General features: G+C 39.4%; 1 protein-coding gene across 4 annotated transcripts in view; it reads left to right on the top strand.

The window, feature by feature from the left end:
• LOC127626586 (ankyrin-3-like) overlaps positions 1-24,886 on the top strand; it is a 209,010-nt gene that overhangs the window by 179,229 nt on the left and 4,895 nt on the right. For all 4 annotated transcript variants that reach the window (XM_052102480.1, XM_052102483.1, XM_052102481.1 and 1 more), the window contains 11 exons: positions 2,334-2,459; positions 2,857-2,979; positions 3,405-3,431; positions 5,006-5,087; positions 14,795-14,869; positions 15,149-15,280; positions 15,735-15,878; positions 19,030-19,645; positions 19,792-20,029; positions 23,153-23,236; positions 23,363-23,500. In XM_052102480.1, the coding sequence (XP_051958440.1) occupies positions 2,334-2,459; positions 2,857-2,979; positions 3,405-3,431; positions 5,006-5,087; positions 14,795-14,869; positions 15,149-15,280; positions 15,735-15,878; positions 19,030-19,645; positions 19,792-20,029; positions 23,153-23,236; positions 23,363-23,500 (1,785 nt within the window). The remainder of the gene's footprint in view (positions 1-2,333; positions 2,460-2,856; positions 2,980-3,404; positions 3,432-5,005; positions 5,088-14,794; positions 14,870-15,148; positions 15,281-15,734; positions 15,879-19,029; positions 19,646-19,791; positions 20,030-23,152; positions 23,237-23,362; positions 23,501-24,886) is intronic.

Here is a 24,886-nt window from a genome sequence, read left to right on the forward strand (position 1 = left end):
CTTTTATCCAAATCAACTTACAAAAGAGGAGTAATACATCATAAGTTATTCATCTTAAAGAGACATCAGTATGAAATGTGCTGCATTACAAAGTTTCAGGAGCATCAGAATAGTAGTGTCCAAGACAGATTAAAGTGCAACAATAATTTGTATTATTATTATTTTTATGAGTGTATGGTTAAGTGCTTATGGAAAAGATGTGTCTTTAGCCGTTTTTCGAAGACAGAGAGTGAGTTTGCTTCACGGATGGAGCTGGGAAGGTCATTTCACCAACAAGGAACAGTGAAGCCAAAGTCCGTGAAAGTGATTTGGTGCCTCTTTGTGTTGGTACAACAAGGTGTCTCTCATTAACCGACCACAGGCTTCTGGTGGGAACGTAGTTCTGCAGAAATTATTTTAGGTATGCTGGAGCAGACCCTGTGATGTTCTATATGGCAGCATCAGAGCCTTGAATTTGATACGTGCATCAACCGACAGCCAGTGAAGAAAGACATGGAGTGGTGTAACATGCGCTCCCTTTGGTTCATTGAAGACTATACATGCTGCTTCATTCTGGATCATTTGCAGGGGCCTAATTGTGTAGGCAGGGAGGCCTGCAATGAGAGCATTACAGTAAACCAGTATAGCTATGACAAGTGACTGAACAAGAAGTTGTGTGGCATGTTCAGAGAGGTAGGGTCTTATTTTCTTGATATTGTAGAGTATAAATCTACAAGATCGTTCTGTCTTTGCAATGTGGTCTGTGAAACTGAGTTGGTTATCGATGGTAACCCATAGATTTCTGACTGTTTTGATCAGCATTATTGTAGTTGAACCCAGATGAACAGTGACGTTGTGTTCAACAGCAGGGTTTGCTGGAAAGACGAGTATCTCAGTCTTCACTGGGTTAAGTTGCAGGTGGAGTTCATTCATCTAGGCCGAGATGTCTTCCAAACAGTCCGAGATTGGAGGAGTCACCATGGTGTCATAGGGCTGGAAAGACAAGTAGAGCTGTGTGTCATCGGCATAGCAGTGGTTAGAGAACCCATGTGCTTGAATGATGTGTCCCAATGTTGTTTATAGTATATAGAGAAGATAAGTGGCCCAAACACTGAGGCCTGAGGTACCCCAGTAAGTAGCTGATGTGACTTGGACACCTCACCTCTCCAGGCTACCTTGATGGACCATTCCTGAGAGATATGACTTATACCAGTCAAGCACAGTTCATGTGATGCCCAGAGTAGAGAGGGTGAACAGTTGTATCTGATGGTTTACTGTGTCAAAGGCTGCAGACAGGTCCAGTATGATCAGGATGGATGATCTGGATCCAGCTCTCACGTGTCTCAGTGACTCCGTGACAGACAGCAGACCTGTCTCTGTGGAATGTCCACTGTTGAAGCCTGACTGATGTCATCCTGCAGCTTGTTCTGTGAGAGAAAGGCAGAGATCTGATTGAAAATGGCCCTTTCAAGTGTTTTCACCATGAATGGGATGAGAGAGACTAGTCGTTACTTGTGTTGGGTTAAGTGCAGGTTTTTTAAGCAGCGGGATTGCTCGAGCCTGCTTAAATGTAGTGGGAAAAATGCCTGTAAGTGGATATGTGTTAATTATGTATGAGAGTCCAGGTAAGATGGATGGAGAGGCTTGGAGATTGTGGGAAGGAATAGGGCCAAGGGGGCAGGTGTTGGTGTGGTTGGAGAGGAGGAGTTTAGAGTAACTCAGTGTCAGTCAGAGGAGAGAAAATAGAGATAGAAGAGCTGCATAAAGGAGGCAGGTGTTTGAGAGGCTTTGGTGCTGAGATTGTATTGCTAATAGCTGTAACCTTATTAGTAAAAAATGTGGCGAAGACATCTGCTGCCAGTGAGGTGTCAGGTGGTGGAGGGGGAGGACAGATGAGTGTGTTGAATGTTCTAAATAGGCTGTGAGTGTCTGTGGTGCTGTTGATCTTGTTCTGATAATAGTGTTTGAAGATTTAACGTTATCAGAAAAAGAAGCAAGCAGAGATTGATTCTTACTCAGATCTGCGGGATCTTTAGATTTCCATCATCTCTTCTCAGCCGATATTCACAAAGAATGTCAGAGAGCCAGGGGCTGGGCAGTGTCTTATGTGCATGGAGAGAGGGCAGATGCTGTTTAGACATGTTGTTCTTTAACAGAGCCTAGTGTGTCTGTGGCAGTGTTTACATCCAGGGTGGATGTAAACACTAGAATATGGATGGCTTCAGAGCTAACAGACATGGACTAAAAGCCACAAAACTCCAATCTGGATTTCATGGGCCCTTTAAAACTTTTTACATTTTGAATATGAATGTGTTTAAGAAAATGCTAAAACAACACGGCTGGCTGATTTACAGGTACTGGAAGGGAAACCCATCCATGTGGACTGTTATGGCAATTTGGCCCCTCTGACCAAAGCTGGACAGCATCTGGTTTTTAACTTCTACGCATTCAAGGAAAACAGACTCCCATTCTGTGTGAAGGTACTTCATTTTTCTAATTTATACCTCCTCTGGTATAGATACATGTACAAATTGTACAGATACCAGTATAACACATTTACGAACTACGGTAATGCATGAAAATAATGCAATGCTAAAAAACCTAAAATATGCTAAATTATCTTTATGCAAAATAGGTATTATATAGATTTTTTGTGGGGGAAATATAACCAGGACATTACTTTGATTCATCCAGAGATATCAGTAAAGATTGGAAATACCATGTGGCTCTCCACATTCTGTGACTGATCATTTCTGAAATCTTCTACATTTTTAAATTGGATAGGCTAATCTATAGTCAATTTTATGATTCAGTTTCTAGGCAAAATCAAGCTTTGAGTCTAATGAGATATCAGTAACATTTGTTTGTCCTTTCTAGATCAGAGATAGCAGCCAAGAGCCCTGTGGCCGTCTGTCCTTCCTCAGAGAGGCCAAAACTTCCAAGGGTCTTGTTCAGACTGCTATCTGTAACTTAAATATCACACTGCCAGGACTGAAAAAGGTAAGGTTGAACTACGATCATCTGCGCCATATCATGCCATCTTCATACTCAGGAAAGATAGAGCAGTGTTCCTAGTCATTAAGGGTTAAACTTGGCTCAAACTGCCTGAGTGTGTCTTTTATCTGTTTCAAGCTTCTCTCAACTTGTTGTTGTTGTGGCTGACCCAAATCACACCTTTGATTTGGATCTCGCTTTGGCTGAAGGCACACAGGCTCATGCTTATTTCCAAAAGCATTTGTGGTTGTTGCTTTGTACTCTTTTGATTCCCTCCCCCCACCCCCTTTGTGTTTCTTTGCTATGGCTTTTGCGGTAATTTTGATTCAGTGTGCTTTCAATCACCCTTTTTTCACACCCTGATGTTTCTTTCCCCTGCTCTTCATTACGTTATCCCCTCTGTTTCTGCAATGCATCTTGGGAACCAAAAGGATGAGGATTCAGATCTTGAGGAAGAGGTAATAGTGCTGTCCCCTCATTTTCATGTGGTGTGCAAGTGTTTCAGTTTCTTTAGCTCTGGGTTACTTGCTCTGTAAAGATTTGTTTAAGATGGCTTGGTCTAAGATGGGTACATTGGCACTTACTCTGTTCAGTGCACTGTAATTGTACACACTGCATGCTGCTGCAACATTCTTCAAGCTGATTCTTTTTTTTTTTACCCATCTATGTACCAGGTATTTTTGCATAGACTGTCAGGGCTTTTATACTAAGGTATAGTGATTTCTAAATGAATAATTCACCCCCAAAAAATGACAATTCTCTCATTATTTGCTCACTTGCATGTCTTTCCATACCAGTATGACTTTCTTCCATTGAGCACAAAAGGAAATGTTTGGCAGAATGACAGCCTCAGTCACCATACACTTTTGGTGAATTGTGACCAGGACTAACATATTATCTAATTCTCCTTTTGTGTTTCATGAAAGAAAGAAAGTTATACAGGTTTTATAACAAGAGGGTGAGTAAATGATGACAGAATTTACATTTGTGTGTGAACTATGTCTTTAATTGTATTGGCTATCAAAGCAGTCATACTTGATTTAAAAGCACTGAAATAATATGTATTTGGAACAACAAAGTGCTGTACATTGTGCTCTACACTGACCCAGCTGACCATAGTCAATCGTAGTTTCATGACCTTAAAAATTACTTAAAATAAATCATTTTAACATCGATTTCCTTTAATGCCTGCTCACTTTTTCAGCGGCCTTGGTTCTAATTATTTGTCTTATTCATTTTCTCCATACAGTATTGGATATATATATAGAGAGAGATTTCTAAGGCATGAACTGCAGAAACCAATTTCAAAATCACAGCATTAAAACTTTGATTTGAAGTATTTGAAAATCAAAATAAATAAAAATAAGACAAAGGCACCAGACTTAGTTCTTAACGTCCTTTATAAGGGAATGAAATTACATTTTATGAAGCAATGCGAATGATGTAATCAGATAAAAAAAAATATGGTAAAGTATATAATGTTGTAGTTGTTTATTATAAGTGTAAAAACAATATATTTTAAACTTATTGTAAGATATTTCGAGTCGATTATGTAATTCGCAGTGCTTCATGGGAGTGGGCTATCATGGCTGAGGTGTAGTTCCCATTTATATTGTGACAGTGACTTCTTTGTTTGGTGGATCTCTTTTCAAAATTATGGATAGTGTCCTTTATAGGGAATTTAGCTATTAAATGCATTAATAAAAAAATACAAAGAAAAGGTTATCATTAAAAATGATCATTTAACTATTTCTCTATGGAGAAAATGAATGGGATTTTTACTTTCAGAACCCGACTGTTGCACTCAGTACAGGCCAACCCAATATCAGTATTTCATGACTTGAAAAGCACAATTTCCAAATCATTTAAAGATTAGATATTAGCCAACTCATTGTAATCCTTTCTTTGTAGTGATAAATGTTTTTAGAAGAAAAGAACAATAAGAGAGTAAGATTAACTTACTTAACCAGGTAAGAAAGGGAAATTGTTAATGGGAGAAATGATAGGATATTTGTTGTTGTTGTTGTTACAGACTGAAAAGCCAGAACGACGTCATACCTTTGCATCTCTTGCCTTACGTAAGCGCTACAGCTATCTGACCGAGCCTGGAATGAGTGAGTGTGATGTTTTCACTAATGTTTGAACTTTTTTATTGGGAGAAGTCATTGGGAGTGATTAACAATATGAAATATTAACTTGCATAAACATACTGTATATTAATATGTTATCTGCACATTCTTATCATACATAAACAGAGACCACATGCCTGTTTTATTTTGTTTTTTTTGCATGTAAAATTATATTATTTTAAGTTGGTATGCTGTGCTTGCCTTGTGCTTGCGAAATACCCCCTTCAGCTGAATGGCGTCAAAGTAAAATTCCTTTTTTATATATAAATATCATATAAATCTGTTTTCAATCAGTCTTGCCCCTTTTGGCTTTGTGATTGTGCAGAATTGGATTAGTTTTGCATTGGACATGCATTTTTGTATGGAAATGCATGAAGACTCACAGGTAGAATCTCTCTGGTGCTGTCACAGCTTGCACTGAATTGCCATTCTGAACTGAATTGAAGTCACCATGTTTACTCAGATCTGCCTGATGCGCAGATATATTAAGAACTGTAAATTGTAGTGATTTAGCCTGCGTTTGCCATTGTATGCTTTGCCATAGCATAGGATCAAGAATTCTTTTTTGAGTATTTTGTTTTTGTCAAAATACCCAAATTGGGGATGGACCTGTTTGTTTGTTTGTTTTTTGGACCAAACAGATAAAAGGCACTGTAACAATTGAGGGTAGTCAGTCATAGGAGAAATTAGCACATCAAAAGTCAAAAGTGAAAGTGTTTTAATTATGTTCTTGTGCTTTTATGTTGCCATTTTATGTTTTTGTCATCATTTTGTGCTTTGTTGGGCTTTCAGTTTTGATTTGTAAACCCTTTGTTGACCGTGAATCTCATTGGATCATCTTTTTGTTTTGGCAACATCCTCATCTTCAGTTCCATTTCACATCATAAAACTGCTTTTCTACCTCCTTATGAGACAATTGCCACTGACAAATTTTTTTCTTCTGGTCTCTCTTTCCACCATTTTTTGTTGACTTTATGTTGGATTATCATTTGTCTGTTTAAAGAAACAGTTGAACGAAGTACAACAAGAACACTGCCTGCTGGTTACACTCACAAACCTGTCTTTTCAACAAGATCTTACCAGGCATGGTCGACGACTCCTATTACCGTCCCTGGGCAAACAAAATGTGGACTGGGTTCCCTCTCCAGTTCACCTTCCAACACGCCATCTGTTTCACCATTAAAATCTGTTTGGTCCATTTCATCTGCTTCTCCAATCAAGTCCACCCTCGGAGCTTCCAATGCTTCTCCTGCAAAGTCAGTTAGCGATATAGTGTCACCCATTAGAACATATAGATCTATGTCATCTCCAATAAAGACTGTGGTTCAACAACCCCAAAATCAAGTTCCAGTTATTTCGAATCTCCTATCTTCACCGGGTAAAACTGGCACAGATCCCGTGTCCATTAAGGGGCTTGCTGCTTTATTGTCCTCAAGAGCTAACTTGATTTCATCACCTGGATCCTTGCTAGACAGAACATTCACCACAGTAACCCAACCTGACTCTGTAAATTCAACCACAAATACATACACATCTTTATCATTCAAATCAGCCATGGCCCCTACAAGTACACCAGTGTCTTCACCCATTCGAAGCATATCAAATTTGTCCACTATTAAAACTCTCACGGATACAGCTAGAGGACCAATTATGTCACCTCTGTCTTTATCATCTAAGCCTACAACAGCCATTAATGAGCCACCCTTATTAAATGGATCAATTTCACCAATACAATACCCTTCATCTTTTTCACCATCATCCCGTCAGTTCTCGGGAGGGGCTTACAGCTTGCAAGAGCGGATAAATGCAACAACGCAAGCAGCTACAGCCAGTGTTGGTGCATTTTTTTCAGAGGCTGAAAAAACAGTAACAGCTGGCTCTGCATCCAACTATAGCACACTAAAATCTATGTCTTCACCTCTGAGGTCCAATTTGACAAGTTCTGTGTATGATTCTATTAGATCACCAGTTACCATCACAACGTCAATATCTTCAACTTCCATGACTGTGCCGGTATTTTCCATGCTCAATGTACTTCCTGAACCCCAAGGGAAGAGTGTACCAGAGAAAATAACACTCACACCTCAGACACACCCTCAAGTACAGTCCTCCAAATCTAGAGGGAAACCCTCAAAGCCCTCACTTTTTATTTCCCCAACAGGTCTCAAAGCAACTGCATCACCCACACAGACATCCAGTCAAGAGATTCTGAAGGATGTGGCAGATATGAAGGAAGATCTAATTAGAATGACAGCAATCTTACAAACTGACTCCTCAACTGCAGCCAAAAGCATTCAGTCACATGTTTCTAAAGAGTCTAAGATGGAGGATGAGGAGCCTTTCAGTTTGGTTGAGAAAGTTAAAGAGGACCTTGTCAAAGTTAGTGAAATTCTCACAAAGGATGTCCTGAGTGAGACTAGAATCTTAAATAAAGATAGGGCCTCAGAGGATGAATGGGAGGAGTTCTCCAAAGATGAAATTGAGGAGGCAAGGCAGAGTGCCCTGCGATCCCTTCCGACATTTGAACCAACCCTTTCTGTTGGGGCTCACTTAGTGCCGGACAAAGATCTAAATTTAGCTAAAACAGTTGACTACTTAATAAATGATATAGGTGCAAGGTCCCTCTCAAAAATAGCTGATGTAAAGAGCAGATATGATGAGATAAAAAAGGAGGGAGAGGAAAAACAGAAGCGCAACATAAAACCCGAGCACAAGCTCAAAATGCCACCCACAGGCATGCGGACCTCTCCCTCCGAGAAAGACTTGAGTAAGCTAGCTGACCCCTATAGTGGCCCAGATGCAATCCTGGAATCTCCTGAGGATTTTTCCCATGAACAAGATAAGAGTCCACTCTCAGATAGTGGTTTTGAAACCAGAAGTGAAAAGACCCCATCAGCTCCTCAGAGTGCAGAAAGCACAGGCCCCAAACCACCCTTTACAGATATGCCTATTCCCCCTGTCATAACAGAAACCAGAACTGAGGTTGTTCACGTCATCAGGAGCTATGAACATCCTGAGGAGGCCTGTGAGGCACTAATGGGTGACGCAGCAGCTTTGAAGCCTCCTACATGCATTGAACCTGAGCCAGCGGTTAGCCCAATCAAAGACAAGTTTAAGGCCTTGCAGATGAAAGTCAACTCTGAGGAGCTGGCATGCATCAAAGAAGAAACTCATATTACCACTACAACTCGAATGGTCTACCATAAACCTCAACTGAAAGAGGCAGGCTCTGAGAGGATTGAAGAAACAATGTCGGTCCGAGACCTAATGAAAGCTTTTCAGTCTGGAAGAGACCCTTCCAAAGAACTATCTGGTTTATTTGAGCACAAATCTGGCCAAGATGCTATTAAAGGGGATGAATTATCCCCAAGGTTTCTTGAGAAGGACAAAAAACCCAAAGTTGAGAGAATTATTGAGGTCCACATAGAAAAGGGCAGCACAACTGACCCAACTGAAGTTTTAATCAAAGAGACCAAAAAGCACCCCGAGTTTGTATGCAAGGGTGACCGAGGTCTCAGGGAGCTTGTTGATAGGATTGAGGGTGATTATGAGGCTCTTCAAGATGAGGAGGAACTTACTGCTGAAGAATCACTGCCATTCTTTTTAGACACATCCAGAATCAATACCCCTGTCATTCAAGAGGAAGAAAATCATCCCAGCTCTGCTCAGCTCATTGTCGATGAACCACACAAAACTTTAAAGCTTCTAAGCCAGCATTCAATTGAGTATCATGACGATGAGCTATCTGAGCTGAGAGGGGAGTCGTATAGGTTTGCTGAAAAAATGTTGCTCTCTGAAAAATTAGATATCTCACATTCTGATACAGAGGACTCGGTGGTAGACCAGACACATAGCTTAACCATTGAGGCTCAAGGGACAGAAGGCTTATATGGAGAAAAAATAGCTGGCCCCAAGGAGTCGAAATTCAGGTCAGCAAGGGACGCATCAGAAAAATCAGGTAAATTCCCCCAACAAGATGAGCAATATGACAAAGTTACAGTATTGCATTACACCACAGAACCTAGTAGCCCCAAACATGCAGTCTGGATGCATTTCACCCAAGATAGACAGGAAAGGAATAGAGAGAAGCTGATTTATGAGGACAGAGTAGATCGAACTATTAAAGAGGCAGAGGAGAAACTAAGTGAAGTCTCACAGTTTTTTAGAGACAAAACAGAAAAACTAAATGATGAGCTCCAGTCCCCTGAGAAAAAGGCACCCACAAGACTCTCGAGGGAGACACGGTCAGGGCCTAGTTCAATGTGCAGTAGCCCTGAGAAAATGCAAAAGAGTGCAGGTGAGGAATGGGACAAAGGCAGGCAGAAAATGTTTGGCAGTACAAATGAAAGGAAGAGTGCAAGTCTGCCAAACAGTCCTGAGAGAAATATGTTTTCACACTGCAGTGAGGACAAATCAAAACAGGATGATGCTCCTCAGCAGTCAAAAGTAGGACCCCCAGTCCCAGTTAAGACATCTCAAGTTAGCTCTGTTAGACAGAAGTTTGAAACAGAAGCACAGAAACAAGTTAACAATGTGCCTATGACACAATTAAAACAAAGTAAATTACCTGTATACCAGTTTTCTACTGGTTTGAACATTTTGAAGGCTGATTCAGTAGATGAAGGAAAGACACTTTCTAGAAAATGTACTACTGCACAAAGTCCTCAGAGTTGCAAAGTTCAAGGTTATCAGACTAGTGGAGCTGTTGTCTCAAAGCAGCCATGTGACAAAATTTTACCTGAAATATCTCACACATCAGAAGTCAATGAGAAGTTCAAGGAACATAAGAGCAATCAAGAGTTTGGTAAAAATGAAGAGAGCTTTACAAAAATGCACTCTCATGACATGAAAGATGGGTATACAACCATTAGGCAAAGTGAAATTAATGATGGTAAACAGCAGCAGTATTTTAAAAGAGACACTAAAAGCGAGACAAATGAAATAGCTGTTTCCTTGCCCAAGGATAGTATCTATCAAAAAGACTTTCACGTGAAAACCCTCAAGAAAAAGACAGAATCTCATATTCCTGTAAGAACATTATCTAGTCCTTCAGAGTCTGATGTATCAAAGAAAGTAAATCAAGACACATTAACTAATCAGTTTGAAAATAGCCCATCCCACATATCTAACTTGACTAAACCAAGGGTTCAGGGTCGTGCAGAGTTACAAAGAGAGGAAGCTGCATCAAATAAGTATCAAGAAGTCTCTGTAGAAGGTAGAACAACAAGTTGTGAGAGTAGTTTGGTGGAAAAGATATCCACTGTTACAACAAGAGAAAGTTTCAAAGGGCTGAAAGCATTACCCGTTTATGTAAGTTTACAGGTAGGAAAGCAGTCTGAGAAAGATGCAGCATCAGGGGCAAATGGAACATTCAAAAAGATGGTCAGCTCAGAGAGTAGAACAATTTACTCAGTAAAACAAAAACAGCCCACATCTCCTCAAGGCAGCCCAGATGATGACACTCTAGAGCAGTTATCTTTTATAGATAGCTCAGGCAAAAGCCCAATGACTCCAGACACCCCAAGCTCAGAAGAGGTTAGCTATGATCTTACCTTGAGAACCCCAGACTCTTTCATTGCATTCATGCCAGGTATTGTTAGCCCAATAGCAGAGGTTTCTGAAGAGTCAGAAGATAGTGAACAAGGAAAAACTATGTTTTTGAAAGAATCTTCCCCAGAAAAAACAGCTAGTGGAAAAAACAAAACAAGTCAGGAGACAAAAGACAAACGAGTTGCATATATAGAGTTTCCTCCTCCACCACCTTTGGATTCTGATTCATCACAGCCTGAGAAAAAAGGCTCAACTCCTTCTTCAGAGGCTGAGACTGAGATGATGGAAGTAAATCTTCAAGAGGAGCGTGATAAACATCTGCTTGCTAAACCCATCATAAGAGTCCAGCCACCATCTCCTGTGCCCCCCGGAGCAAATGACAGTGATTCAAGTGAGGAAGAATCAGTCTTTAAACCCATTCCAATTAAGAAATATGCATTTAAGCTTGATGAGGACAAAGATGCAAAGGAAAGTCAATCCAAAAAACATGACAATAATGGGAATCATAAAGAACCAGAGGAAAGTGGTAATGGAAATACAGATGATAATGATTATGAACAAAATGGCAATGATCAGTCCATCACAGATTGCTCAATAGCGACAACTGCAGAGTTCTCTCATGACACAGATGCTACAGAAATTGACTCTCTTGATGGATATGAACTTCAAGATGAGGACGATGGTCTGTGTGAAAATTTTGCCAAGCCATTTGGTTTTCCCAATGAGAACAGAAAAGACATCTGGGCATCAGATAATATGGCCAGGCTAAGTGACCGTTGTCAAAGTAAACTTGAAGTAATTCAAGAAGAATCACCAGCTGAGGAGTGCAAAAAACCCAAAGCTAAGACTGATCCCTCAAACAAAAAGAATGGAAAAGACAATGAAAATAATGGAAAACAATCTGAGCAAGGTGTGTCGGATACATACTTTAGTTACAAGCTAGATGAGGAGTTTAATACTCCTTTTAAAACTGTTGCAACAAAAGGCTTTGATCCTTGGTCATCCAAGGGAGGAGAAGATGAAGTTGTGGATGCTAGAATTAAAGACGATGAACCCAAGCCTTTTGGACTTGCAGTTGATGACATGTCTACAGCAACAACCCCTGACACAACTCCTGCGAGAACCCCGACCGATGAAAGCACACCAACTAGCGAGCCCAACCCTTTTCCCTTCCACGAAGGGAAGATGTTTGAGATGACCCGCAGTGGTGCGATTGACATGAGCAAGCGTGATTTTGTTGAAGAAAGACTGCAATTTTTTCAGATTGGTGAGCATACATTTGGAGGGAGGACAGGGGTTGGGGTCACCTCAAATTCACAGATAGTAGAGAAGGCACAAGTTAAGCTGGAGGATAACACGGTCATATCATACAATATCATTCAGATTTGCACTGACCTCTCGGACAAATCTCACGACATGGAACCTCCTCCATATTCGGAAGTCAGTTCTAATGTATGTTCTTCTTTTAAGATAGGACCCAAATCTTCCAGTGTTGAGAGGAAGGATGTTGTTTGTGTGGATAGGGATAGTTTGAAAGGTCAAACACAAGGGACTCCACATCAAATAGGACCAGAAACATGTCAAATAAGGGCAGAGCTGCAAACATATCTCCAGAAAAATTGCAATAATTCAGAAATTGGCAATAATAGCAATAATCTTGTGGCCTTAAATGCTGGAGCCCATTGTTTTCAGCACAGCAGTGTACAAACCAATCAGCTGCCAATGTCTGAGCCTGGTTCAGTTCAAGCTGTAAACCCAAGTAAATATTCAGTTAAAATAGACACTGTCACAATTAGGGGTGATAGTATTCAGAAAAATGTAGTTATAGTTTCCCAGTGCAAAGACATTAGAATAAGGCCATCCAAGTCTAGGTTGCCAGTCAGAGCACCTTGTTTGCCACTGGGTTGTGAAAAAGATACTGTCACTTCTTCAAGACCAATTCATGTGAATAGACCGGTAGCCATGAATCGATTAGATCCATTCCCAGATGTGAAGCCTAAATGCAGAATACCAGTATTGAAGGTAAAAAAAGTTAGTTCCTCACCAGTGGAGAAAGGTAGGACCACCACATTGGACAAACAAAAAGGTAAAGCTAAGCCAACGAAAGTGATAGCCAATAGCAAAATATCAAAAACAAACTCAGTTAGCAGATCAGGCAGTAAATGTGGACAGAAACCCTTACTTCCCTCTAGTAGTGATTCAAAATATAGTGGCACTGTAAAGCTTGTGGACTGCCTTTCCAGTGAAGAGCAAAAGATGCAGGCATATGATAAGGATGAAGAAAGCAACACATCAAGGAACACATCTTTGTCAGAAGCATCGCAGCCCTCCAGTACATCCAGGTCTGCTAGAGACGTGAGGTCACAGGTTGAGCAGTCCAGCAGAGACAGGAAGAGGAGGAGGAGTAGGAGGACTAATGGAGGTGAAGGCAGTCAGGGTGCTGGGCCCCAAGTGGCCCCCGGCGTGGAGATCGAGCCTAGTTTGTAAAACTTTACACTTGTATGATCTTAGTTGCATGAGCCGTTGTGATTGCTTGTGATGTGACCTGACTGTAGATGTCATCTTTGTCATTTTCTCTCTCGATTTGTGTACTTGTGTGAGGTCCCTAAACCTGTTCTAAAATATCTTTCTGTGGATTAGTCAGTTTTACTGTAGCATGCCGGTATTAGTGGGATGTTGGTAATTTTTTATTGGTTCCTAGACTTTGTGAGGTGCTAAGGAAGTTTGTAGATCTTCAAGCTCAGCAGACACACAGTCCTAGCACAGCACAGAAGATGCCAGCATGTTCAGTCACATTTGACATTCTGTTGTAGCTGTAGAGATATTTGAATTGTGTCTTTTCTACTTGTGATTTATTTGTCATGTCTCTGGTAAGATTTTACTGTCAGAAGGGTAAATTAGATCGCTAGGATGCATTCTTTACAAATCTAACCTCTTAAAACCACTTATAAGTTAACTGACTACATAAAAATGTCTGATCAGTTCACCACAAACTAAAACATTGATATGGAACCCACTTTGTTGTGGACAAAGTACAGTATTGTGCAAAAGTTTTAGGCATTTGTGATTTTTTTTAAAATTATTATTATTATTTTTTAAATAATGCCATGAATTAGGTCTCTTCAACAAAGGGACCGTGGCCCCTTTGTCCGCAATGGTACTGCAGGGGGTCCACCAATCTCTCACTTTTTTCTTTTTTGTTTTGGGTGAAATAAAATATTTTTAAACAAAATGTAAATATTCATTTAACTTTAAAGCTAAAGTTAAGAAGCCAAAGTTTATCGAAAAGTTTTGTTGTCCCTTCTACATGTAAATGTTAATGTATGTAAAATGAATGCAGAGTTATGTGACTCGTTTACAATGTAAGCATTACAGTACTGTAAATAGGCTACATTAATATGGAACTATAGGCATGTTATAGTAGGCTAGGTTAAAATGTAACACTTCTTTTATACAATATGTAATAGGGGGTCACTGCACCATCTCTCTTTGCCCTAAGGGATCATTGGCCTAAAAAAAAGATTAAAGACCCCTGCTATAAATAGTTTTGACATAAACTGAAAAATAAAAATAAAGCAATATTTGGTGTGACCACTCATTGCCTTTAAAACCGCCAACAGTTTTCAATGTTGTTGGCAGGTAGGTCGTTCCAAGCCCTTTGAAGAACTTGTCACAGTTCTATGCAATTCTGTCTCTTTATGTAACCCCAGACTGACTCAAAGATGTTGAGGTCAGGTCTATGTGGGGAGTCTGGGGACTATATCATCTGTTCCAGGACGACTCCTCCTTCTAGTCAAGTCATTTTTATTTGTATAGCACTTTTCACAACACACATCGTTTCAAAGCAGCTTTACAGAAGATCATGCATGAACAGAAAATGAAACTGTAACTCTATTCTGTTTGTACAATTAATGTTTGGAAATCTAAAATTGATACTTCCTACTAACACAAAAAAGTAGAAGATAAAAAAGAACCCTCTTAAGACTAATGTCTAATGTGCCAAAGACTTTTGCACAGTACAATGCAAAAATCTCTCTAAAAACCTTTAATTCTTTTTTCTTGATCAGAACTGGGCAACTGGGTTTTTACATATAAAAATGTGTATTAAAATATTCTCATAGTTTTCCATCTTATGCTCTCAGGCCCTCAAAGTCCCTGTGAAAGAACAGATCTTCGTATGGCTATTGTAGCAGATCATTTGGGCCTGAGTTGGACTGGTAAGACCGAGCAAATAGCTAAGGAATGACACCATCTATAGGTCAAAATTCCCATTATCTCCTAATACAGTATATATTGTATTTCATATCCATTTATAGAATTCTGTTAAAATATGTAATAATGTATATCAAGTTTTTAGGATGAAACACTTTTTCCAGTATGAGTGTTGCTTTGATAAGTAGGGTGTGCCATCTGCAGTCACTGCAGTACTGCGCACATGTATATGGGGGTGTGGTAGAGACAGAGAAGACTGATAATATATATTTAATGTGTTGCAGAGCTGGCCAGGGAAATGGAATTTTCGGTGGATGAGATAAATCACATCCGTGTGGAAAACCCCAACTCATTGACAGCTCAGAGTTTCATGATGTTAAAGAAATGGGTTAGCCGAGACGGTAAAAACGCTACAAGTAAGTGTGCTTGTGGACTCCATGTTTTCCAAATGAGGAATCATTATATGGCTGGGAGGGGCTTACTATGGGACTGATTTCTCAGAAGATTTTTTTCATTTTCTCAGTCATTAAAAGAGAAACACAAAAGTGATTTATAATTGCAAGGTGTTTTTATTGTATAGCACATGTTTAAATTCAAATGAACACATTACAGTAACTTTGTATACATTAACATTAGAACAGAATATATGTATATTTTTTGTTTGTTTTTTGTTTGATGAACTATCCTTTTAACATTAAAAGTCAACAATGCATTTTTAAATAACTATGAACTATAATACATTTATAAATTCACTGTTAACCAAAATGTATAAAAGTATTGTTAGTTCATGATACTTAATGCATTAACTAATACATAGTTATGTATGGAACATTATTGTAATTAGTTATATTGTTTTCATTCTACTTTTAGCTGATGCCTTAACTGCTGTCCTGACTAAGATCAATCGGCTGGATATTGTGACATTGCTGGAAGGGCCGATATTTGACTATGGTAACATTTCAGGCACAAGATGTTTTGCAGATGATAGCGCAGTTTCCCAGGAGCAGGCTGATGGTAAATTTTAGTCCCATCTACCTGAACTCTATTCCTCTCACAGATCTGTAGATTCATAAAAGCATAGAATCACGGCAAACCTTATTGCTCTAAATTCAGACCCAGTATAAACTTAAACTCAAGTTTAAGTTTCAATCTTCTCTCTAATCTATTAGATTGGCCAATTATCTACACTGTTATTTCCCAGCCTGGTATTGGACCAGTCAGGGATCAGTGTGAACATACAGTATATTGAATTGTTTTGATTGTATGTTTGTAAAGCATTGAAGCATGCAGCTATAAAAACATAAGCCAATGTCGAATCGAAACTTAATCCCATCTTAATAATAAACGGTAGACACTAAAATATATATTTTTATCTATTAAGGTCTCATAACCTTATGTGATGAATTTGATGGGTTTAAGATTAGGTTCATCCTCTGTTAAAATAAACATTATGTTTATGTGTATACAGAGTAAGAATGGGTGGTATGACAAAAAAAAAATATAATATCACATTATGGGTCATTTTATTTTAAAGTTACAGTGTACAGTATATCATGATTTATGTATTTGTTTTATTCATTTTTACCTGCAAATTCAATGTAATTAAATAACCAAGTAACAATTACACATTTTTGATAATCCAGTCAATCGAAAACAAATCGTTTGATTATTTTCTTTTTTTATTTGGAGCTTGATGCAAACAAAACTGTAAAATGATTGATACCAAATGAATGATAAGTCTGGCATCAAAAACAACAATTTCACATTTCATAAAACTTTGCTCAAATATGATTTTTTTAAAATCACAATTCAACTGGTAGAGAATCTCTACCAGTTGAATTTTTTTTTACCATTACACTGTATAAGCTGTCATACCACCCAGCCCAATAGAGTATACTCCCCAAAACATTGGCACTCTACTTTCTTAAAGTCTTTTTCTCTGTTTTTCACCATACTCTGAATTTCCTGTTACATTATTGCATGAAAACATAATAGCAAATGCTGCTTTAACAGCATGATTGCTTTAATGTATCTCTCTGTGTAGTGTTAACAGTATTACAGTAGTTTGGAAGTTACATGGATAGCATGGCTCTAGCTACTATAGAATGTTTGCTTGCTGTCCAGCTGCCTGATCCTCCAGTATCCTAGACTCCTCTGAACCTTCCTCATAGAGCGCTTCTGCTGCAAAACCAGATCCACCGCACATCCACTGCCAAAATTCTTGCATAGCAACACCTTTGCCTCCTTATCTTCAAGCACAGTGCCACAGCAGCAATGTCTATCATAGCGGCTTCCTTCTTTCTTCTCTTTGATGTGCAGTGCAAGCAATGCTAGCTCTTGCTACAGCTCTTCACCTATGCTATCATAACCCACACTGGTATTGAATGGATAGTTCTCCCAAATACTGTCCGAATTTTCATTTTGGGATGTACTATCACTTTAATATTCTCATCGCATTCTCATCTTGTTACTGATATATAACAGCAACATCATACTATCACTATCATCATGTTTCTAACACTTTTTCAATTTTATTTTGTCCTACTCCATATTTCTACACACTGGTATCCATGATACAGTAGTCCCTTCTATTCCAACTTCATCCACTTTATCTCCTATACCTGAGGTGTTGACTGTAAAAACACAGTATACCAAACAATCTCAGTCTGTTTCCTCTTCCTCATCATCACTCATATTAATCCATTTACGTCAAGACCCCACTGTTCCTGAACTTTATATTTAATGTTGTAATTATGAGCCTTTGAAAATGACATGGCTAAATTCTCTATAAGCTGCTGTAACTATACTTATTATATTTAGTTTGCTTTAATGGTATTACTGTAATGGAATATTCTGGGTTTATTGTAACTCAATGTATAGACCATCTGTGGCATGTTGTCAATTACCACAGAAAATAATTGATACTTGTCATGTGTAAAAACAATCGTGTGTAATCCACTTTTAATTGAAGTCTATTGGGCGAGTGTACCAGAGGGTTTCAAATCAGAATAAAATTGTGTTAAATACATATTCAGTAAAAAGTTGATATAAAGTTACATAAATCAAGTGGGAATACCACTACCGCTAGTCCCATTCCTTACTGAAAGTGTGCATTTAAGGTGGTCATTAGTATGTTCTTCGTGTGTGTGTGTGTGTGTGTGTGTGTGTGTGTGTGTGTGTGTGTGTGTGTGTGTGTGTGTGTGTGTGTGTGTGTGTGTGTGTGTGAGCGTGTATTTATCACTTTGTGGGGACCAAATGTCCCCATAAGGATAGTAAAACCCGAAGTTTTTGACCTTGTGGGGACATTTTGTTGGTCCCCATGAGGAAAACAGCTTATAAATCATACTAAATTATGTTTTTTGAAAATGTAAAAATGCAGAACGTTTTCTGTGAGGGTTAGGTTTAGGGGTAGGGTTAGGTTTAGGGGATAGACTATAAAGTTTGTACAGTATAAAAACCATTATGTCTATGGAAAGTCCCCATAAAACATGGAAACACAACGTGTGTGTGTGTGTGTGTGACATTGAGGGGCATTGAGCTCCGGGACACCTGACCAGCTCTGTTGTGTAGCGGTTGGGGCTACACAGAGAAAGTTTTCTACGCGATCTCTGTTGGTTGTTCAATAAGGGGTTTTAAAAAGGTACATTCTCTCCAAAAAATAACTTGACCTGGAGTTAGCCATCTGCCAAACCTGTCTGAACTTTCTCACGTCTTTTCCCATTGATGGCTTCCTTCCACACTGGCATGCTCTTTCCACCCAGCACACTCTCTTGGTCGGGCTTCAATCAAGGGGAAGAGAGACACCACCTCTGACACCACCCCTTTTACCTTTATCTGGGCATGTTGGCTCCACCCTGCCCCCCCCCAGTGTATGGGATGTTTAAAATGGAAGTTTGGTGTCTGAACTAAAGTGTACCCTATCCTTAATACTATTCATTTACATATCGTTTATTTTTACAGACGGATTTTACAGACTGAATCAGTAGTAATTAACTGTATGCCACAGATGATGTTAATAGACATTAAGTTGAAATAGGAATTGATACATTTTGAATACCACAGTTACAGCAGCATGCTATTTCCTCCATGTCATTTTCAAAGGCCTGTCATAACATATGTTTGTGGCGTTGTGTTCGCCTCCATCTCACTGTGTTGTATTGCTCAGGTCATCACAGCATTGATCTGGAGCTCAAGAGTCCCTCAGAGCTGACCTATGAACTCCCTACCCCTCTACACCAGGATGATTTCTTTAGCGAGGATTGTAGGCTAAACTTCCCCACTAGTACCCTTGTTAGACCCAGTGAACTGTCCTTGACAAACACTAGTGGCCCAGTTTTTGCAGATGCCAAGCCTCCTACCGTCAAGGCAGAGGATACCTGGATCAGAGGCCAGGACTCTGTTAGCCAAGAGGATGGGTCAACTGAAGATGATGTTGGTGTCAGCCACGAATCTACTGCCTCATCAAAGCAACATGAAGAATCAGAGGTTTTCCTAAGCAGCCCAGTGAGAGAGCAGAATGAAGCCCAAACTGAGCCTACTGTTTGTACCTCAACCAATGTGGCTCCTGAAAAGAGTGGCTGGTCTGGTTTTGAAGAGGAAGGCTCAGAGGATGAGGAGATATCTGAGGAGAGGCTTCAAGTGATCCTTTCACAAGTGCAGCAGACAGAAAAAGACATGTCTTCAATTTCAGGTTTGCAGGGTGAGACGTCCAGTGCAAATGTAAAGATGGCAACTTCAGGCCAAGGACTGGGTACAGATACACAAGTGCAGGGAGAGTCCAGGTAAGAACTGTCACCTCTACTTGTTATTTTACCTCAACAAAACGCAACGGGCAACACTAATATCAATCTGTAGTCATCTTATTCCACAAACTCAGCAGGTTGGGTATCAATCATTTAATGTACTTTAAACTTCAATACCTCAACAGACAAGAGCCAATGTCCTCAACCCCTGGAGTGCAAGTTGAGAAGCAAAATGGGGAACATCTGGAGCTCCAAACCCAAGCTCTCTTGTCACCAGACGCCAATGAGTCTTCCAGCAAAACAAAGGGCAAAGTGAGGAAAGACTCTGGACGAGAGGAATTGAGCAGCGAGGCTCAGGAGGACAGAAACACAGGACCAAACAGCAGGGAGGAGGGCATATCTGTTTCTGAGTCTAAATCCCAGGTAAAGTGCTTTTGGAATTTCATCTTTTTCAGAGACCTTTTAAAGATGACACTAGGGCTTGGCGATAGGAAATGTAATTGGATATCGACAATATGTGACAAGTATCCTGAAACCAATTGCGATGGTGATCGACAATATCTGAAAATGACAAAACCATGGAGCTGGGAATTCAGCAAATATATTAAATAGTAGCCCATAGTTGTCATGCACTTATGTTTTTAGAGACAAATACAAATATTAAAACATTAAAAGCATTACAGAATAAAGTGGCCGGTTAGAGGTGCATTTAAAGATAGATTTTCACTGCCGATATGTTCTCTGAATAGCTTTAAACTTTTTCCTTTTATAACACACTGTCTAGACTTAGACAGCACATATATTCGAAGATTATTGTTACGGAAATACAGTCTGTCGGTGAAAGACATTATTATGAAATGTCATTGAAGCGAAAATAATGCGTGACGAAACATAGCAGCCTTTATTAAAAACTTTAATCAAATGTTATTCAAAACACAATGCTTTGTGACATCAACTGTTCATCCATTTCATAAGGAAGATTTTCTATTTGTTTAAGCATAGACAAATTGAAGTAAATAAACTGTTGTAGCCCTTTTATGTAAGTAGAAATTATGTGGTGTTTTTTTTACTTTCCACATGCAATGGTTTATTTCTATTATTATTATCATTATTATGTTTACATTTATAATTTTCTTTATATTTGAATTTGTATTCAAAAGGCAAATGCACAAAGCAAAATCAATGTGTGATTTTCAAGAAGTGTTTTTTATTAGTTGACTATCTGGTGCAGAACCAGTATTCGATTAGTTGATTACTCATACACAATGCACATCCCTACTAACAAGACTCAAAACCTGTGGTAATTACGGGACCTGAAAAGGGAATTCCTTTCGGTTTTTCCATGGGTTATATTAGTGGTTCTGAACTGGTGGGTTGCAACCCAAAAATGGGACGCTGGTCTGTTCTGATTTGGTTGATATCAGTGAAAAACAATGCTAAATGCAAATAATAAAATGCAACTAACCATATAGTCATCCAAAATGAATAGGCTTTGTAACAGTTAAAGGATGGGTAAGGAGGAGGCGAGAACCGGCTTGATAATATAAATGATAGTTTAATGATAAACTGAAAAGACAACATAAACACACACATGAAGGACATGTCCGTAAACGATCTCTCTCTCCCGCACGGCCCTCTGGAGTCAGCCTTTAAACCTCACGGAGGCATAATTAGCCTAATACGGGACCGGGTGTGTAGGATCACGACCCGGCCCCGCCCTCCGCCCTGCCACAGGCTTTTAAAAGATGATTGAATGATTTACTCATAACATAAAAGATGCTCAGTTGTCGCCTACTACTGGAGTAAATATGCAATCTCCTGGAATAAAAATGAATCAGTCGCTCAACGAATCTGTGCATGAAATAAAAATGAACGATGAATCAAAATACGCACCACTATTTGGAAAGCCACGAACATGGAGAAGTGATACAAACAGTAAAGTGTCCCATTGCTGTTTGACTGTATATCAGCACTAATGAAATGCTGCTTGTCCAATAAGATTCAAGGACCAGAACTAACTATTGTATAATCAAAATAATAATAATTTCTGGGTAACATCTTGATGTCCTTTGTAAAATCTGGGTCATGAAGCAAAACCATTTGAGAACCACTGGATTAAGTTGTGGTCACATTTACCTTTGCACACGAAAATTTGTATGCTGCATTTAATACTCTGTAAAAGTGAAGTTAAAAAGAAACTCAATGCTAAAATAATTTCCTTGTCCAATGTCCAATTCTGTGTACGAAGTACCGCCCCCATACAGAGGTCACACCAAACCAAGTCACTTCTTATTAGTAAACATGACAAATTCACCTATTGAAGTTAACCAAACTTGAACTCCACGTGAAATCTGTAGGGGACGACTTAATGGCCAACAAAAGTCTAATGCACGAATTCTCTATGAAATGACTGTATTTCACACACGGAATTTCACAGCTCGAAGGAAAATGTGACTGCGCCTTTATACAATATAAAATTATTACGAAGGTTAGGTCTACTATTACCAAGGCGAGGTCACCATCCATTCTTGAGCACAGGATAGATTTTATAACCTGAAATAAATTAGTTGAAGGTCTTAAGCTCATTATGTGAGCTGTTATATGCTGACCTGACTCTAGCAGGAAGCTCGTAGAGATAATGAGTCCAGCTCCGATGAGGAAGAGACTGTCACTACCAGAGTGTATCGACGGAGGGTCATTCTCAAGGTACTAGTGCAGATTGTTTGTGACAAACTGTGTGCTGTGGTATTTGCGTGAGCTTCAGCTGAGCCTGTGTTCTTCTAAGTGGGCATGGAGTGATTGGCACACTGTCACCTTTCATCTAGAAGAACAAACCTATAAATGAATTACATGCTTTGCTGCGCTTTCTGCAGTGGTTTTTCTCTCTCTTTTATCCTTATAAAATGTCATTGTTCGTCTTTAACTTCTTTAATTCTCTTCTCTATTTTCCTCCTTCCCCATATCTTTCATTATTTAGCGGTGATAGCTATCACAAATACGATTGCTCATACTTAGGGTTAGGTTGTCACACATAACATAAATGATACCTACAAACATGTGGCTTGTTGACGTTTCTATGTGATCAGTGCAAGGTTGTGTTTGGTGTGAATGGCTCCATACTCAGCAGTTTGGGTACCAATCATGTAATGTACTTTAAACTTCAATACCTCAACAGCCAAGAACCAATGTCCTCAACCCCTGGAGTGCAAGTTGAGAAGCAAAACGGGGAACATCTAGAGCTCCAAACCTAAGCTTGTTTTCTAGTAAAACCATCTAAATATTCTTAATCCAAGACATGTTTAATTGAGTCAAAATTACATTAGGGTGTCTTGTTTTAAGAATGTATTTTTGCTGGAAAACAAGACAAAAAATACTGATTAAGAAAATGATTGTTTGTTTTCTTGTCATTTGAACAAAAGCAAACTGCTGATTAGTTAGTTATGCTTTTCTAGCTGTATATACCCTCATTGACATTTTGTGAATGTCTACATCAAAAAAACAAAGAGATGTTATAGAGATGTCTAATCATGCATCCCACCTCTGTAGGGTGATCAGGCCACAAACATTCCTGGCGAGATGGTGACAGAGGAGCAGTACACAGACAAGGATGGAAACATAGTCACCAGAAAAGTAATTTCTATGCCCAACCCACTTAATGGCCCTATCCCCTCTATTTTACCACATTTGTTTCCATCCCTCTGCTCCCTGTGGCTTTAAACCAGTGTCACAAGAGATAACTTTACCCCCTTCTCTTAGGTCATCCGGAAAGTGTTGCATCACACAGCTGGTGTGGAGGAAAAAAGCAAGAGAAAGCCTGGGAAGCGCTCTCGGCAGGCCAATAGGGCCGACCAGGAGAAAAAGGGTGGCCCCAGGCCCCAAAGAGAGCACACTGAGGTTGGATTCGTGTACAGTGATGATGCTAGTGTGAACAACCTGTAGTTAGAGTTTCACCATGAAGAAATAGAGTGCAATAGTCATAAGGGTTCCCTAAGTAAAAATCTCATACATTTTTTCCATAGAGAACATTTAAAAAAAAAAAATTTATTGTTTCCATCCACAAAACAGATAAAAACAACATAAAATAAGGAATCAGTTATATAAATTAAACCCCAAACACCCCCACTCGACACAAACACGCACTACAATGGTCACTTACAATTATAACATAAAAATTTTAATTAAAAACAATCTAATAAAACAAGAGTGCACATACACATCAAGCTAAAAATTAAAAAGCAAAATTTCCTCTCCACTGCTCCTCCCCAAAAACTTTCAAAAAAGCTAAATATCCACCCCACTTCCTAATCAAAAAACAAATCCCATTTTCCCAGCCTTCTATAAATCGCCTCCTCAAATGCTGCCACCCCACCCATCTCCCCACACCACTCCCGAAATGAGGGTGCCCCAGCCATCTAAGAATGATTCGCCTGGCAACCATAACTCCAGTCAGGACCCAACCATTCAAGAGGCTATTCCCAAAATGAATGACCGTCCCATCACCCAAAATGCAGAGTCTGGGGCACAATGAAAATTGTGTGTCCAAAACATGACACATAAATCTCTGAATCTTCAACCAAAATTCTTGTATTGTAACACATCCCCAAAAAACATGGGACGTGTCCCCGTCTTCTGATTGGCACAGCCAGCAGGTGGGTGTGTACAATATAATTGATGCAAAACCTTAAATTGCATCAAACGCACACTTGAATCTCTCGATGTAGACTTGATGTTTTTTAGAATCCTAGCCCACACTCCCTCTTCCAATACCAACTTTAAATCTCTCTCCCATAATCTCTTGAGAGAAGTTGAAGCTTCGTCCCTCAGACTCTCAATAAGCAGGGAGTAATACGCTGATGCCTCGTGACCTTTTCCAAAAGCAGTAATCACCACTTCTAGAGTATCTGCCCATTTAGGAGGGTGTATGCTACTCCCAAAAATAGTATAGAGCAGGTGGTGCAGCTGCAAGTACCTAAAGAACTGAGATCTGGGAATCCTGAAATGACGAATAATAAAATATCATCTGTGTAAAGCAAAAGCTTTTGTGCCATACCTCCTGCCATCACCCCTGAAAAATCATCCTCCTTTCTTACCATGGCTGCTAATGGTTCCAGGGCAAGACAGAACAATAATGGGGAAAGTGGGCAACCCTGCCAGGTGACCCTATCCAGAGTAAATAATCTGAAATTAATCAATTTGTTTGTACCGCCACTACCGGGTGTCTATAAAGTAACCTAATCCATCCAATGAAAGTCTTCCTGAACCCGTATATTTACAACATCT

This window comes from Xyrauchen texanus, chromosome 33 (genome assembly GCF_025860055.1).
Source record: "Xyrauchen texanus isolate HMW12.3.18 chromosome 33, RBS_HiC_50CHRs, whole genome shotgun sequence".
Classification (NCBI taxonomy): Eukaryota; Metazoa; Chordata; class Actinopteri; order Cypriniformes; family Catostomidae; genus Xyrauchen; species Xyrauchen texanus.